The sequence below is a fragment of the Pelophylax lessonae genome (genome assembly GCF_965119305.1).
Source record: "Pelophylax lessonae genome assembly, chromosome: 1".
Taxonomy (NCBI): Eukaryota; Metazoa; Chordata; class Amphibia; order Anura; family Ranidae; genus Pelophylax; species Pelophylax lessonae.
This window is the reverse complement of record NC_138768.1, coordinates 360,605,800-360,623,773: the sequence shown is the minus strand read 5'-3', so window position 1 is coordinate 360,623,773 and position 17,974 is coordinate 360,605,800. Positions and strand designations below refer to the sequence as shown.

General features: G+C 44.3%; 1 protein-coding gene across 1 annotated transcript in view; it reads left to right on the top strand.

The window, feature by feature from the left end:
• Positions 1-3,247: 3,247 nt before the first annotated feature.
• VPS13A (vacuolar protein sorting 13 homolog A) overlaps positions 3,248-17,974 on the top strand; it is a 427,491-nt gene continuing 412,764 nt past the window's right edge. The window contains exon 1 of the mRNA XM_082266808.1: positions 3,248-3,587. Within this exon, the coding sequence (XP_082122934.1) occupies positions 3,488-3,587 (100 nt within the window). The 5' untranslated portion in view covers positions 3,248-3,487. The remainder of the gene's footprint in view (positions 3,588-17,974) is intronic.

Sequence of the window (17,974 nt, the reverse complement as noted above, 5' to 3'; positions counted from 1 at the left end):
AGGCTATAAGAAGATTGTCAAGACCCTGAAACTGAGCTGCAGCATGGTGGCCAAGACCATACAGCGGTTTAACAGGACAGGTTCCACTCAGAACAGGCCTTGCCATGGTCGACCAAAGAAGTTGAGTGCACTTTCTCAGCGTCATATCCAGAGTTTGTCTTTGGGAAATAGACATATGAGTGCTGCCAGCATTGCTGCAGAGGTTGAAAGGGGGGGGGATCAACCTGTCAGTGCTCAGACCATATGCCGCACACTGCATCAAATTGGTCTGCATGTATGTCGTCCCAGAAGGAAGCTTCTTCTACAGATGATGCACAAGAACGCCCGCAAACAGTTTGCTGAAGACAAGCAGACTAAGGACGTGGATTACTGGAACCATATCCTGTGGTCTGATGAGAGCAAGATAAACTCGATTGGTTCAGATGATTCCAAGCGTGTGTGGCGGCAACCAGGTGAGGAGTACAAAGACAAATGTGTCTTGACTACAGTCAAGCATGGCAGTTAGAGTGTCATGGTCTGGGGCTGCATGAGTGCTGCCGGCACTGGGAGCTACAGTTCATTGAGGGAACCATGAATGCCAACATGTACTGTGACATACTGAAGCAGAGCATGATCCGCTCCCTTTGGAGACTGGGCCACAGGGCAGTATTCCAACATGATAATGACCTCAAACACACTTCCAAGATGACCACTGCCTTGCTAAAGAAGCTGAGAGTAAAGGTGATGGACTGGGCAAGCATGTCTCCAGACCTAAACCCAACAGAAGGTGGAGGAGCGAAAGGTCTCTAACATCCACCAGCTCTATGATGTCGTCATGGAGGAGTGGAAGAGGATTCCAGTGGCAACCTGTGAAGCTCTGGTGAACTCCATGCCCAAAAGGGTTAAGGCAGTGCTGGAAAATAATGGCGGCCACACAAAAGTTGACACTTTGGGCCCAATTTGGATATTCTTACTCACTTCTGTTGCTAGCGGTTTAGACATTAATGGCTGTGTGTTGAGTTATTTTGAGGGGACAGCAAATTTACACTGTTATACAAGCTGTACACTCACTACTTTACATTGTAGCAAAGTGTCATTTCTTCAGTGTTGTCACATGAAAAGATATAATAAAATATATACAAAAATGTGATGGGTGTACTCACTTTTGTGAGATGCTGTATATGTAATTTTTATTTACTTTTACTACTAATGGCGGCGATCAGCGACTTATAGTGGGACTGTGATATTGCGGTGACAAATCAGACACTGACTGACACATTTTGACACTCTTTTTGGAAGCCAGTGACCCTAATACAGTGATCAGTGCTAAAAATATGCACTGTCACTGTACTAATGACACTGGCTGGGAAGGGGTTAACATCAGGGGCAATCAAAGGGTTAACTGTGTTCTTAGCCTGTGTTTGTGTACTGTGTGGGAGATTCTTCTACTAAAGGCCCGTACACACGTAGCGATTGTCGGCCGTAAATATTTGGCCGCCGTCCAATCAGCCGATTGTCGGCTTGTTAGTATGATGCTTCCGACAACCGACAGCGAATTTTCGGCCGAACAGAATCTGGCGTGCAGACTTTAAAATTTTTGTTGGCCGTCACCAGAACGGCCGATTGTTCGCCAGTCAGTACAGAATTCGGCCGACAAACAGCAGATTAGCAAGACTGGGCATGCTCCGAAAAGAAAAAACACACGGAAAGTTAACCATCACATGACATCACTTCTGCAGTCGGCTGTTCTTGGCCGACAAAATTCGTGTGCAGTCTTTAGCACTTTTCAGCCGACAGGACAGCAGCGGACAAAAGACGGCCGACAATAGCAACGTGTGTACGGGGCTTAAGGGAAGGCCTTGTCCCTTGTTCTGCTTTGCAGGAACAGAGGATCCATGTCTTCCCTACTGACAGAATGGAAATCTGCATTGTTTACATAGACAGACTGCAGTTCTGCCTCTGCAAAGAACAATCAGTGGGTGCTGGCGGACATCAAATCTGCGGTGCCTGCTGATTTGGCTCCGGCTGTGCATAATCACAGCGGAAGAGAGCCGCCTGCGGGGCGCATTTGCGCCTGCAACCTGGGAGTGTGGGATCACACACACACATATTATTATTATTATTATTATCATATATATATAAATATATATATATTTATATATAAATATATATATATATATATTTATATATAATATATATGTGTGTGTGATCTGGTGCACATCGGCTGCAGTGTAGCAGTAAAGCTGCTTTAGGGCAGTCATGAAGTGGTTACCACCTTGGCGCCGACCACCTCCCAACTGTAGCCAGGAAGTGGGCATTCGCTTATGTGACTGCTATGAATGGCTGTCACATGATCAGAAAACTCCCGATCCCTGCTGGCTACTGTGCTGGGAGTGCACTCTTACCATGGTAAGTTGTTTTAACAAGGCTGCATATATATATATTTATATATAAATATATACAGTGCTTTAAGTGGCCCAAAAGAGGTGCCGGTACTCTATTATAGCCTATAAATTTTGTCGCCCCCCCCACCCCACATCAGGGTCCCCACAGAGCACCCCCCCCCCCCCCTGGCCTGGGACTCCGGAGCAGGTGGACTCACTGGTGGTGACTGGTCTGGCTCTGGAGTGGGAAATATTCTTGGGGGGGGGGGGGGGCAATTGAGGGTGCAGATGTCCAAAATGAGTGTACTGGTATGCTAAGGTGCACGGAGAGGTGGCGGTATGCTCAAGAGCCATATTTGTAAGTGGCTGTACTGAGTACCAGTGCATACTGGCCCACTTAAAGCACTGTATATACTCATATATATATATATATATATATATATATACATGCCCGCTTGGCATTACAGCCCAAGCGGCTGCATTATATGCGTGCGGCTGGCGTCAAGGGGTTAAAAAAAGCTGGAAGGATTTTTTTTTCATGCCTGTACGCATACATATAAATACTATACAGCCCATTCTCGCATTTTTCTGCAAGGAATATCTGATGTTCATACCTCAGTATTGTGTACGCGTACCCATTAATGCCAGCTTTTTACATTAGCCCTAACATATCATTTCCAATGACATGTAACAAAATAGACTTTCATGTGATTTTTAATTCCTGTGTATGAGGGGGGGCAACCAAACCGGAAGTGCCCTGGTGACACCCCTTGTTTCTGTATTCTACATGAGGAAAAGCACAGCTCTGAAGCCTGCTGCTGCCTGAGACTGTGTCACTGTATTACAGCTCCAGTCAGTGAAGCAGTGTATGAGGAAATAAATAGAGAAATGTGAAGTAGAAGACAAGCTTAGGTCTCTCCCCAGCCTGAGGTAGTGACCTGCCAGCAATGAACTGACAAAGCAGCTCCCCTCCTCCTCCTCCTCCTCCTCCATGTGACAGTGTTTCCACATGGTGTAGGGGGAAGGCCTGGCTCAGGGCGTACTGCTCATGAGAAGGCAGGGCGGGCCTGGCTGCTAATGTGTATGTGTGAGCCTGAGAGCTGAAAGGACAGCCGGGGGACACCATGGTGTTCGAGTCATTGGTGGTGGATGTCCTGAACCGCTTTCTCGGGGACTATGTGGTGAACCTGGATAGCTCTCAGCTGAAGTTGGGTATATGGGGAGGTAAGTGACGGTGCTCCTGTGTGGTATAGAGCTGTGCTGTGTACTGGGACCTGGGAGTGTACACTGAGTGCAGGCCATGTGTCTGCTCTACCCTCATCCACATTCTGTTTACTTCAATGCAGACATGACATGACACTGCTTCCCACTCACCTGCACTTCTCTCTCTCACCCACCCACTGCTACATTCTTCAAACTTTGTTGTCTTGACAACATTGTTTTACCTTCCCTGTGTATATGTTTGAAGCACCAGTCGTGCATCGAAATTGCATGTATAGGAAAATGACTTTTGTAAAAATCTTAAAGCTCAGATCCAGTCCCCCAAGTCAAATTTATTTATTTTTTAAATACTCCGCTGTAATTTGTTCCACTTTATCTGCAACATTTAGCTAGTGTCCATGTGGTGTCTTCCTTTTCATTTATGTTTAACCACTTAAGCCCCGGAAGATTTCACCCCCTTCCTGACCAGGGCCTATTTTGCGATTCGGCACTGCGTGACTTTAACGGACAATTGCGTGGTCGTGTGACGCTGTACCTAAACGAATTTGGCGTCCTTTTTTTCCCACAAACAGAGCTTTCTTTTGGTGGTATTTGATCACCTGTGTGATTTTTACTTTTTGCGCTATAAACAAAAAAAGAGTGTCAATTTTGCAAAAATAACAATATTTGTCACATTTTTTTATAGGAAATTCCCGCAAAAAAATGTAAAAATCAAAATTTTTTAACATTTTAGGCCAATTTTTTTTTACCATATGTTTGGTAAAAAAAATCGCAAAAAGCGTATTTTGATTGGTTTGCGCAAAAGTTATTGCATTTACTAACAAAGGGAAAGATTTTTGTCGTTTTTGTTGTTTTTTTTAATGTTTAACCACTTAAGCCCCGGAGGATTTGGCTGCTAAACGACCAGGGGGTATTTTGCGATTCGGCACTGCGTGACTTTAACGGACAATTGCGCGGTCGTGCGACGCTGTACCTAAACGAATTTGGCTTCCTTTTTTTCCCACAAACAGAGCTTTCTTTTGGCGATATTTGATCACCTGTGCGATTTTTTGATCATGCGCTATAAACAAAAAAAGAGCGTCAATTTTGCAAAAATAACAATATTTTTCACGTTTTTTTATATGAAATTCCCCCCCAAAAAAAATGTAAAAATCAAAATTTTTAAACATTTTCGGCCAATTTGTTTTATGCTACCTATGTTTGGTAAAAAAAATCGCAAAAAGCGTATTTTAATTGGTTTGCGCAAAAGTTATTGCGTTTACTGACTAAGGGAAAGATTTTTGTCATTTTTGTTGTTTTTTTTTTAACACGTAATGGCGGCGATCTGCGATTTTTTTTTTTTTTTTTTTCGGTACTGCGACATTGCGGCGGACAGATCGGACCCTTGACTGACATTTTTGACACTTTTGGGGTTACCAGTGACATTACTACAGTAATCAGTGCTATACATATGCACTGTTACTGTAAAAATGACACTGGCAGTGAAGGAGTTAACTGTATTGGAGAGGGAGGGGTTAAGTGTGTCCTAGGGGCGTGTTTCTAACTGTGATTGGCTGTGGCTTGCTGTGTAAGAACAGTGATCAACGGTCCTACATAGTAGAACCGTTTGATCATCATTCTTACACAGGGAGAACTGACTTTGTTTACACTAGCCGCCTGCCTTTCTCCCGCTGTTACGGACGATCGCGAGTGCCCGGCGGACATCGGGTCCGCCGGGCACACGCGGGGGGGGGGGGGGTTAGTGGGGTCCGTGACCGAGCGGGAGCGCGCATCCGGCGGCGCACGCTCGCTCCCAAAACCCTTACAGGCTAGCGACGTAGCCCTACGTCACTTTGCCTGTGAGGGGCTGACTGCAGACGTAAATAGTCGTGCGGCAGTCGGGAAGTGGTTAACCACCTCTGGACCGGAAGGTTTTAACCCCTTAATGACCAGGCCATTTTTTGCGATACGGCACTGCGTTACTTTAACTGACATTTGCGCATTCGTGCGATGCTGTACCTAAATAATATCTATGTCCTTTTTCCCCCCACAAATAGAGCTTTCTTTTGGTGGTATTTGATCACCTCTGCGGTTTTTATTATTTTGCACTGTAAACCAAAAATGAGCGACCATTTTGAAAAAAAAAAGTTTTACTTTCTGTCTTAAAGCGGTAGTATACTAAAAAAAAAAAAAACCCTGCAAGACAAAGGCATAATGAGCTAGTATGCATCGCATACTAGCGCATTATGAAATACTTACCTTAGAACGAAGCCCCGGACACCGCTGAGGGAGCTGACATGATCCCTCTGCGTCTCTTCCAGGTTTGCCGGCTCCGGCGCTGTGAGTGGCCGGAGCCGCGATAATGTCACTCCTGTGCATGCGCGCGGGAGTCATTTTCGGGCACTTCCCAGCAAGGAACGCTGAAGGTCCTCCGGACCTTCAGAGCGTATGCACCGCTCGCGTCAGCATGCAGTGCAAATATCTCCTAAACCGTGCAGGTTTAAGAGATATTAATTATACCTACAGGTAAGCCTTATTATAGGCTTACCTGTAGTTTAAAGTCACAAAAAGCGGTATGCTACCGCTTTAACACTCAGCCAATAAAATTTTAAAAAAAAATATATATATTTTTTTCATCAATTTAGGCCAATATATTCTGCTACATATTTTTGGTTAAAAAAAATAATCCCAATAAGTGTATATTGATTTGATTAGTTTGTGCAAAAGTTTATAGTGTTTACAAAAGATGCAATATTTTTTTTTTTTTTTTCACCAGTCATGGTGGCGAAAAAAAATGCACTGTCACTGCACTAATGACACTGGCAGGAAAGAGGTTAACATGGGCGATCAAAGGGTTAAGTGTGTCCCTAGAAGGTGCTTACTGTGGGGGGGTTGCACTGATTGGGGAAGACAGAGATCCTGGTTCCTGCAGGAATACAAGATCTCCATCTTGTCCCTTTGCAGAACAGCAATCTGTCTTGTTTTCATAGGCAGACCGCCGTTCTGCCTCTCTGGGGTGATTTCGCGGGTGGCTGGTGGACATCGGTTCCACTGGACCGGCTGATTGGCATCCCTGCTTGCCAATAGGTTACTAGAGTTCTGAAAATACTCATACAACAGAATACAACTTCCCGAGATGTCATGTGTTGTATTGGAATTTGTTTCTGAGCATGCGCGGTCTTGGTCACAATATTTTTATATGGACGAATACTGTACTGAGTGAATGAAAATCGTTCATTCTGTTATTGTACATGAAACATTTTCATGCCTGTCCCTTCGGATAATTTCACATGAACTGTTGCGATTAGATTATCAAACAGGCGCTCTGAAAGCATTATTTTTTTGTCCGATTTCTCATCGTGTGTACCAGGCGTTAGACCTTTCATACTACAACAACTGGGAACTATAAGCTCTCAGTCACACCGGTGGGACTTGTCATGCGATTTGACAGTTTCCCAGTTTGACAGTTTACCAGACAGTTTGACAGTTTACCAGACAGTTTGACAGCACCCTTTTGTAGTTCCTGCGCTACTTTTTGCAGGTTCAGATGAGACTTGCATAGAAGTCACAGATGTCTTCCAAGTAACAGTACTTTGAGATCATGCCACTTCAAGTGATGTATTACGATTTCATCGCATACTAGCTCATGTATTACTTACCTTAGAACGAAGCCCCGACACGGACCCCCGGACACCGCTGTGGGAGCTGACGTGATCCCTCTGCGTCTCATCCTGGTTCGGCGGCTCCGGCGCTGTGATTGGCCGGAGCCGCGATGACGTATTTTTCGGCAAGCTCCCGGCATGGAAAGCTGAAGGTCCACCGGACCTTCAGAGCGCATGCGCCGCTCGCATGAGCGGCTGCATGCAGTGCAAATATCTCCTAAACCGTGCCGGTTTTGGAGATATTAATTGTACCTACAGGTAAGCCTTATTATAGGCTTACCTGTAGTTAAAAGTGTCAAAAAGCAGGATACTACCACTTTAACCACTTGAGTCCCAGAGCCATTTTTTCATGCAAAAATAGTCTGTTTGTTTTACATTCATTTTTTTTGCCTGTTCGATTTTCTTAACAGAACAAGAAAAGTATTTGATCCTTTTTAAAAAGCTGATCATCCGTTTAAATTTGTTTTTCCAAAGAGATGCATTGATGTGTTTTTTTATCCATGAACCGATAGATAAAACGTTCTGCATGTGTAAAAGGGGCCTAAAGTCTAATAAACATGGGCTGAATATCAGGCTGCATCGGCTAGTTCAAAAGAAACCGGCCGAGCAGACTAGCAGACCGTCTAGCAGACTCGCTTTTGTCGATGGGGCATGACCGAAAAAGGTCTGCCGATCGGCTCCCAATTAGCACTCTGTGTCCATTCACACTGGTACGACTTGTCAGGTGACTTGGTCAGCCTGACAAGTCGTGCACCGTCGCTCCTATAGTGTAGTACAGGACCGGTTCTAATAGGAGCGACACAAGTCGCTCCGACTTAGAAAAAGGGTCCTGTACTACTTCGGGGCGACCTGGAGCGACTTGCATAGACATTCATTATATGAAGTCCATGCAAGTCGCGCCAAAGTCGCGCTGCACACTACTTCACAGGTCGCCCCCTAAGTCGGAGCGACGCAGTGTGAACCGGCACTTAGTCAATGGATGAGAGCACTGACTGGAGTGTTCTGGAGGGGGACCCTCCCCCTGTCAGAACACTAGCACAGCAGGGAAGATCGCTGTTCTTACATCATATTCCAGCTGCCAGTTTTTTTTTTTCGTTCAGTCCTGCTGGGTTGAAAATAAAAAACAAATATTGCGTACCAGGCTTTAGGCCAGGGATCCTCAAACTATGGCCCTTCAGCTGTTGCAGAAATACACATCCCATGAGGCATTGTAAAACTCTGATATTCACAGACACGACTAGGCATGATGGGAATTGTAGTTCCTGAACAACTGGAGGGCCATAGTTTGAAGACCCCCTGCTATAGGCTACAGTCATGTAAGCAGCCAAGGAATGATAATTTGCTGTGTTCAGAGGTGGCTAAAATCGGCCTCTTGACACAGCAGCAACTCTGTACAAACTGGCTGATTACTTAAGATGTGTGTGTGACCAGAACTGTGCAGGAACGTCAACCCTGGGCACAAGGTTGGCTGGGGCTTCATTTACTTGTAAGCTCCTAGATGAGCATTTACATGCGAACGGCAGAGGAACTGGCCATATCAGACAGCCGATACTGTTAAGGTAGCTTTTACAACATCTCAGGTATTTTTACATGCGCTATTTAAAAAATAAATATAATAATAATAATTGAGTTAAAGCGGTTGTAAACCCAAAGTTCAAAAAAAAAAAAAAACCTGCAAGACAAAGGCATAATGAGCTAGTATGCATCGCATACTAGCTCATTATGTATTACTTACCTTAGAACGAAGCCCCGACACGGACCCCCGGACATCGCTGCGGGCGCTGCCATGATCCCTCGCCGTCTCTTCCGGGTTCGGCGGCTCCGGCGCGGTGATTGGCTGGAAGAGACGCTCCGGCGCGATGATTGGCCGGAGCCGCGATGACGTCACTCCCGCGCATGCGGCTGCATGCACTGTAAATATCTTCTAAACCATGCCGGTTTAGGAGATATTATTTGTACCTACAGGTAAGCCTTATTATAGGCTTACCTGTAGGTAAAAGTGTAAAAAAGCGGGATACTACCGCTTTAATAGGGACTCGTTTTTTTTTTTCCTGGGGATTCCCATTCCCCATTTGCGGTGTTTTAGCAATGTGGCATGTCCACTACACACCACCTGAACAAATGAAAGCTCTACTTGGCTGTACAGTGCTAAATCACTCACTATTATGTAAATCACAAACATGATGTACAAAATGCTGTAACCTATAGCAAACCACATTTAGGTCTATTCAATAAAGTTGTTGTAAACTTCAGACATGAAATATAAACAAAGCATATCCTCTCTAGTGTGTACTTGTCTCAGTTAAGGGCACTAAGCCTCCGTTTTACACAGGCTCGACTTGTCATGCGATTAGACAGTTCCAAATCTCATGACAAGTCGCACCCCATTGCCAACAATGGAACCATTCATATCCCCTCGCCTCTCGTGGCAGCGACTATGGAAAAGGTTCCTGCACTACTTTTTACTGATTTCATTGCGACTTGCATAGACTTTTGTTCAATGAAGTCGCAAGCCTCAATGAAATTGGCAGTGCAAATCACACTAATGTATGGCTTTGAAATCACGCTGAAGAAGCGTGATTTTAAAGCTGCACCGGTGTGAATGAGGACTAAAGCCCCGTACACACGTACTGATCGTCGGCCGAACGATCGGCCGTCTTTTGTCCAGGGCTGTCATGTCTGTTGAAAAGTGCAAAAGACTGCACACGAATTTTGTCGGCCAACAACAGCCGACTGCAGAAGTGATGTCATGTGATGGTTAACTTTCCGTGTGTTTTTTCTTTTCTGAGCATGCCCAGTCTTGCTAATCTGCTGTCTGTCGGCCGAAATCTGTACTGACTGACGAACAATCGACCGTTCTGGTGATGGCCAACAGAAATTTGAAAGTCTGCACGCCAGATTCTGTTCGGCCGAAAATTCGCTGTCGGTTGTCGGAAGCATCATACTAACAAGCCGCCAATCGGCCGATTGGACGTTGGCCGAATATTTACGGCCGACAATCGGTACTTGTGTACGGGCCTTTAAGCCCCGTACACACGTAGCGATTGTCGGCCGTAAATATTCGGCCAACGTCCAATCGGCCGATTGGCGGCTTGTTAGTATGATGCTTCCGACAACCGACAGCGAATTTTCGGCCGAACAGAATCTGGCGTGCAGACTTTCAAATTTCTGTTGGCCATCACCAGAACGGTCGATTTTTTGTCAGTCAGTACAGATTTCGGCCGACAGACAGCAGATTAGCAAGACTGGGCATGCTCAGAAAAGAAAAAACACACGGAAAGTTAACCATCACATGACATCACTTCTGCAGTCGGCTGTTGTTTGCCGACAAAATTCATGTGCAGTCTTTAGCACTTTTCAGCCGACAGGACAGCACCGGACAAAAGACGGCCGATCGTTCGGCCGACGATCAGTATGTGTGTACGGGGCTTTAGTGTCATTTCTGTCTGTTGCTTTGTTCATCTATTACCACAAATCACTTCTGATAAGTTTTTCTGACACTAAGATAATGACCCCTTTATTCTGATCTTTCAGACAAGCTTTAAAATTCAGTACTTTCAACGGATGTAGAGCAGGCAGTAATGCAGATAGACAGGTAAAACTTATGTAGGAGGATGTGTTTTATCTCTGTGTATCACCTGAGGCCAGTCACTTCACTGGGTATATGTAAGGGCTTACAACCACTGTAAAAGCGTAAACACTACCAGCTGGGGTCTGTTGTGTAGAGGCAATGAGGAACAATGCGTTGTGTTCTTACCTTGAAAAGCACTGTTTACTTCTGTTTTTTTTTTTTTAAAAAAACAAATCTTGTTCCCTTTAAAGCGTGTTATACAGCACAGCGCTTGTGCTGTGTCATTTGGCCCCCTGTATCACCTAAAAAACCTGGCTGATCCTGCCAGTTTCTACCCTCCACTCTGTAAACTGACCACGGTGTATCATGGCTGCTGAGCCCTGACACCGTGGTCCGTTTACATGCCTCCGTCATCCACAGCCTTGCTCTGTCCTTCTCCCCCAACCCCCGCCTATCAGCTTGTGTCAGTGCCAGCTCCCTCCTGCTTCTATTATAACTACAATAAAAACGTCCCATCCCCTCTGTAACATAATGTTATGTGCCCCTGTGTCTGTGTTATATAAACAAATATGCTGATCGGTACCTATATCAGAGCGTCTGCTGGCGATTACATGACCGATTGGCTCTCTCTCTCCTCTCTTCCCCTCCTTCTTGGCTGATATCAGCGGCAGTGCTTGGCCCCGCCTGCTGGAGCTGTCAGCCGGGCAGAGTAGAAAACCGAGGAGTCAGCAGAGTGCAGGGAGATGCTCTAAGTACAGATCAGCATATTTTTAATCTAACACAGGGACACTTATTCTTATATTACAGAGGGGATGGGATGATTTTATATCAGTGGCTTAACGACCTCTTTACCTTTATTGACATGTCCCATGGTTCACTGACAAATTGTCAAATGAAACCGGTGGCCAGGTTAAGGCAAGGCATACATTTTCAGCCAGCACAATACCAAGCCTGGCCAGGCAATTGCTGGCATGCGGAATACACTAAGTTTTTAGCTCTGTACACTCTGTCAATGACCCAAGCATAAATGAGCCCTATAGAAGTCATCTATTGCTGCATGGAGATGGACAGATCTGGAACCGATCTTCCCAAGCCTCCTTTATAACAGGAAGTGCCATGACTTTGTTTCACTTTTGATGTAGACATGGTGCTGAAAAATTGTTCTACAGTGTGTTCACATTGCTTTCTGCTAACGATCTTATAGAGCACTTGTTTGCAGAAGGGGCAGAAACCAGGAGCTGATTCAATTTCTAGGCTTATGCAGGCCATTTACAGAGCAAATTTCTTTCCTACAACTTCGGGTTGCAAGAAAGAAATTCTCTTGATTCCCCCATCAACACAGTGTAGACAGAGGAATTCCTCCAAGCTGTCCTCACCAGGAGAACTCTGTGATTATTGCTAATGGGTATACCAGCTGCTAGCAATATTGGAATGTAAAATCCAGCAGGCTGGTGTACCCGAGGTAATTGATTGTTTAATCAACTTGGGTACATTCAGCCTGCCCATACCTGGTTCGAATATCAGCCAGTTCCTGCTGAACCGCCGCGATTAGAATCATCTATGGCTGCCTTTACTGCTGGAGTGTAGCTGTCACTGAGAGCCAGTGGCTCCAATGCTAAAGCCTACCAGAGCAACTATAAATCAGTGTGCAGTCCGCTTAACATCTGATTAGAAGTCAGGAGCACAGCAGACCGTACACTCAGTACTGGTGGGCTGCATGTTGGGCACCAAGGCCTTAAAATGCACCAGAAGCCAAAACTTTTCTTTTCGTTTTGCATAACGTGCTGAGGGGGATAGTAGCCATGTCAGGTTTTTATTGCGGTCTTTGCCCCATTAGGGAAATATATTCTTTCTATTTGTCCTGGTTATCACCATCACCTGGATTAAAAGCTAGGAGGAAACCAACTTGCAGTTCAAAACCTTTTAATGCAATTGTTCCCTACTCTTCATACAAGTGTTGCTTCCGCCAAACATCTGGGCAGGCATGCACTGAATACTTCATAGGGATGCGGTAACAGGGGAGAGCACAGTCTTGAGCGTCTTCCAGTCCATTAACTTAAAGGAGGGAGGAGCAGGTGAGTGAGTTGGCATTCTAGGCTACAGGGCTGTGTTGATACGCACAACATAGGGAGACGCAGCTGTAGTCCCGGCTGGGAGTGCACACGCAAGGGTGGCTCCAAAGGACCCTGCAAATGAAAGGAGCCACCCTAAAAGAAGATATTGGGGCCAGTGCTCAGGAGACCAACTCCCTCATTCTACAGGAAAAGTAAATGGTAATGCATCAAGGAGCAGCAAACTTTGTTATTTCACCAGCTTTAGAATTGCCCTAAATAAATATATGCTTCAATATAACTTCTGGGGATATGGAAGCTGTCATTACTCACTTGTTTTTCAAGGGTCATACCTAACCTTGATTTTTCTTAAGTGAGCTACTTACCTGAAACAAGCATGCGCATGTCAGGATTTGGGAACAGGTTGCGGGTGCAGCTCCTATATTTCCCCCTCAGACAGGTTCTCTTTCAAGTTCTATAAATAGTGAGAGCTTTCTGGAAAATTCAGATATGTGAACCCTTTATTTATTTTAGTAAGTAGATCCTGTGCAGCTGATATTGTTAAAATTGATTTTCCTCAGTATGGTAGGGTTTTTTATTTTATTTATTATTTTGCTTTTTATCCAGCATTCACTCTACTCAGGCTTAGCACACATTGCCACTTTCTACATTTATTTATTGACCTGAAAGGACACTTTTTTTTAGAGACCTAATACTGTATAGATTCAAAAATGCAGCCTACATGGAGGTCTGATTTATGGTAAAATCATGTTTAGCTGCCTGTAATCAGATTTCTGCTATTTGTGGTGCAGAATTGTCGGTGAAATGGGTTTAGCACAGCAGGCTTTGCTATGGGAACATGAGCCATGAGAAAGTGAAAGCATTATCTGTAACTGCCATTCAGATGTTTTCCTTCATTTTCTGATTTGTACTGCTTTCACTTTCTTGTTTTGTCCTAATAAATCTGGAATCTCAGCAGTTCTTTAGGTCCCATTCACACTTGGGAATGAGACTGTTTTCGATTACCTGCCGGAGACTCAGCAAGGTTCTCTACAGTCAGCTGTCTGAGTTCAGGGCTGATCATCCACAGGTAATTGCTGTGTGAATATTTACAGGTGAAGACCTAGGAATAACTGCAGGCACTGTCATCCTTCCATTGCTCTTCCTACAGCTATTATCAGGGAGACCCACTGAGTTTCCTGAAGATAATATCAAACTGCCTCATTCTTAAGAGTCAGACAACACCCATGCTATTTATTAAAGTGGTTTTAGACATGAAACATGAACAAAGCATATCCCTCTATAGTGCGTACTTGTCTCAATCCAGAACAGTCATTTCTGTCCGCTGTCATTCCCCTGCTATAAGCATAAGTCACTTCTGACAAATTTTCCTGACACCAAGAGAAGAAAAAGGCAACCAGGGAGAGAGTTTCAGCAGATTGACAGCCTCAGTTCTGTTCCTGTGTGCTGTGTGAAGGCAGCGTGTCACTTCCCCTCCAATCTGCTCTCAGAGCTCTCCCCACCGATGTAACTTAGACTCGGTCCACACTAGCACGACTTGTCGGGTGACTTGTCAGCCTGACAAGTCGCGGTCCATTTTCCGCTAGAGGACCCGTTCTAATAGGAGCGACACAAGTCGCTCCGACTTAGAAAAAGGGTCCTGTACTACTTCGGGGCGACCTCGGAGCGACTTGCATAGACTTCCATTATGTGAAGTCCCTGCAAGTCGCTCCGAAGTCATGGTGCACGGGAATGCACAAGTCGCCCCCGAAGTAGTACAGAGTCGTGTCGCCCCAGGGTAAACCGACTCTTAAGCTCTCCGCCCCCTTATTTTTTAGAGCTGGGATCTCCTGTGTAAATTCTGCACTTTGGATGTAGAGGAAAGTTTGCTGTAGATAAACAAGTACAACTTATGTAGGAACATTTGTTTCATCTCCGTGTATCACCTAAAGTCAGTCACTTCACTGGGTATATGTAAGGGTTTACAACCACTTTAGTTAGGTTTGGAGGCCCTCAAATGTAGCTCCATACCTCTTTTGTAGGGATGTATATGAAAGTATTTTTAACATTGCCTCTACTGCTCTGTTTAACCACCAGAAGCAAGGACATCTCACACTTTCCCATGTGTCAGCCTTGAGATTTGTGACATCCATTGCAGATGCTGATGCTTTTAAATAATAATAATAAAAAAATAAACAACCTAGTACTACATAACAAATTATCTGGTCCTGGGTGTGGATGAATGCTTGCCAGGGTCCAGCAGCTGAAAACCACTGTTCTAGAGGTGGTTCATTACATAAAAACATGTGATATGAACAGAAATATAAAGGACACAAGAGTAAAACCCACCTAAATGAACGAAGTCTGGCCATAAACCAGTTGAAAACAGAATGTTCTGTCAATCGAAAAACAAAAATGGAGCATACGATTGTGTCATCATTTCTAAACAAAAACCAGCATGTTTCATCGGGCACTTTGAAAAATGGTGTGTCGCAGCTGGCATAGTAATGATGTGAAAAACTAATTTGTGCAAGAATTTTCGTTCGCTTTTCGATTTGCCTATGGCCTGCTTAAGACCGTTGTATTTTTCACTTCCCTTTCTAACACCACACCTGTTGCATTCAGTTCACATTGACAAGTTTTAAATGCACTTTAGCTGAAGTTGCATTAACATCAAATGGGCGCCCTGGTTGAAAAAGGCTGATCTAGGCCAAGATACAGTGTGAATCTACTACCGAACCACTGACTGTCAGTCCTGTTGATAAAACCCATTAATAAGATGCTAGAGGGGGGAAATAAGGCACAACCACTAAAGTAATACATTCTACACTTACTGAGTAAATGTGGTTTACTTATGACTGCTAATCATTCTTTAAAGTACTCGGCAACATACCAGGTTGCAGCATTGCTGAGCTTTCACTGTTGTAGATGCTTTTAATTACCCACAGCACCAGTGTGATCGCTATGTGTCAGTAATTAAAGGGATGAGTTGGCAACTGTGAATGGAATAAAGGGGCTTAAGGAATTTACTGTAAATCCAGATATAGAAAATGGCCCAAAACTTCACCAAGACACATATTTTAACAGGTCAATCATCAGATTTTTGACAGTATGGCTCCTTTATTATGGCCTGTGCCTTATTCATGAAAGCCTTACACCAGTTTCAGTACAAGTACCTGCACCAGATTCAGGTCATTTTTACTACCACCGCTATTAGAATCTGTCATTATGGCTAATTAATTATTATGACAGATTCTAAAAGATTTATCGCCAGTTTTCAGATAAGCAAACTGGAGGTAATTCAAACCAACTCAAAGTTGACCTTCAGGGGTTGGTAATGTTGTGCGCTCATTACTTTATTAATATGTTTTATAGTGTTTTATATTTACTTTGTTGGTTTCTAGGATGCAGGTCGCCCACATCCTAACAACCAATGAGTCACACTGGACTGACAATGAGAAACTCTGAGAGACCAGTTTCCCAACAGGTCCACTTACTTTTCATTGACTGCGCACAGCAGTGATCGGATCCATAGCCGCTGTTTAGTTAAATAATCCTCCCACTGCAATGTACCATCAGTCACAGGCAAGGTGGACCTGATGGGGAACTAGTCTCAGAGATAAATTAAGAAAAGGGGGTGATGGTGCGCTTCAAGAGTGAATTAAAATCAATAAATTATTATAAAATATATATAGGTGTTGGGTGTCGTGCTTGTTAGATGAGGTCTTGTATCTCTATTAACTAAACCAATTTCCTAATGCCCATTAAGTTGTGAACGTGCTTCAATACAAATTGTGATAAAACATTTATAGCGTGATGAAAACAATCTCTAAAGTGCTTGGTGCTTCAAATTATATAAATTCAAGTATAAAAAACTGTTAACAAATTGTGTGATTTAAGAAAGTCCGTTTTTAAAATAATCAAAGATAGTTCAATCAAACAAATGTGCGACTTCAATCTCAATATAAACGATCCAAAAAGTGCTTCCGTGCAAATAAGATGTTGTGACTTATTTCCTCCACCAGGTGTCACTTCTAGGTGCTCTAAATTCTCACCTCAAATAAATAAATAGACCGCCTGTGTTTATATGCCTTTTCCTTTGGCGTGGTTCCTTATGGCTCCCAGGACCTTCCTAAGGGATCCTGTATGTAATCCCGATACTCGATGTACCTCTAGGGCTCCTTATTGGGGCTCCTTGTATCGCGGGTTCTTTGTTTGCTACCATGACCTCAGGGGCTCATCAAATAAAGAGGGCCATCAGGGTGCAGTATTATAAACAATTTATTTCACAAAAAAAGTATTGCACTTACATTTAGTTTTCTTATCAGCATAAATCAACCTGAACAACACTATGGGGACATTGCTCCGTCCGTTACGTCACTTCCGTTTTTGTGGGCACCTCCTACGCGTTACGTCACGTCACGTGACTTCCTCAGGGAGTCTTATCAGACCGCTTATATATATATATATATATATATATATATATATATATACATTAGTCTCAGAGACACCCAACAGGCTCCGTCCACTTAAATTCATGGCCGCTGTGCCTTTTGGGAGATCAAAACCTGATGGGGAAACTCTGGGACTAAGGCCCCGTACACACGTACCGATCGTCGGCCAAAAATATTCGGCCGACGACCGATCGGCCGATTGTATACTTGTTAGTATGATGCTTCCGACAGTCGACAGCGCATTTTTGGCCGAACAGAATCTGTTGTGCAGGCATTAAAATTTTTGTTGGCCGTCACCAGAACGGCCGATTGTTCGCCAGTCAGTACAGATTTCGGCCGACAGACAGCAGATTTGCAAGACTGGGCATGCTCAGAAAAGAAAAAAGACAAGGAAAGTTAACCATCACATGACATCACTTCTGCAGTCGGCTGTTGTTGGCCGACAAAATTCGTATGCAGTCTTTTGCAGTTTTCAACAGACACGACAGCCCTGGACAAAAGACGGCCGATCGTTCGGCCGACGATCGGTACGTGTGTACGAGGCATAATTCCCCAACAGGTTCGCCTTGTCTGTGATTGACAGTGCATTGCAGCGGGTGGATTCCAACGCTGCTGTTAGACTGGATAGCGACTATGGATCCACCCATTGCTGTGCACTATTAATGAAAAGTAA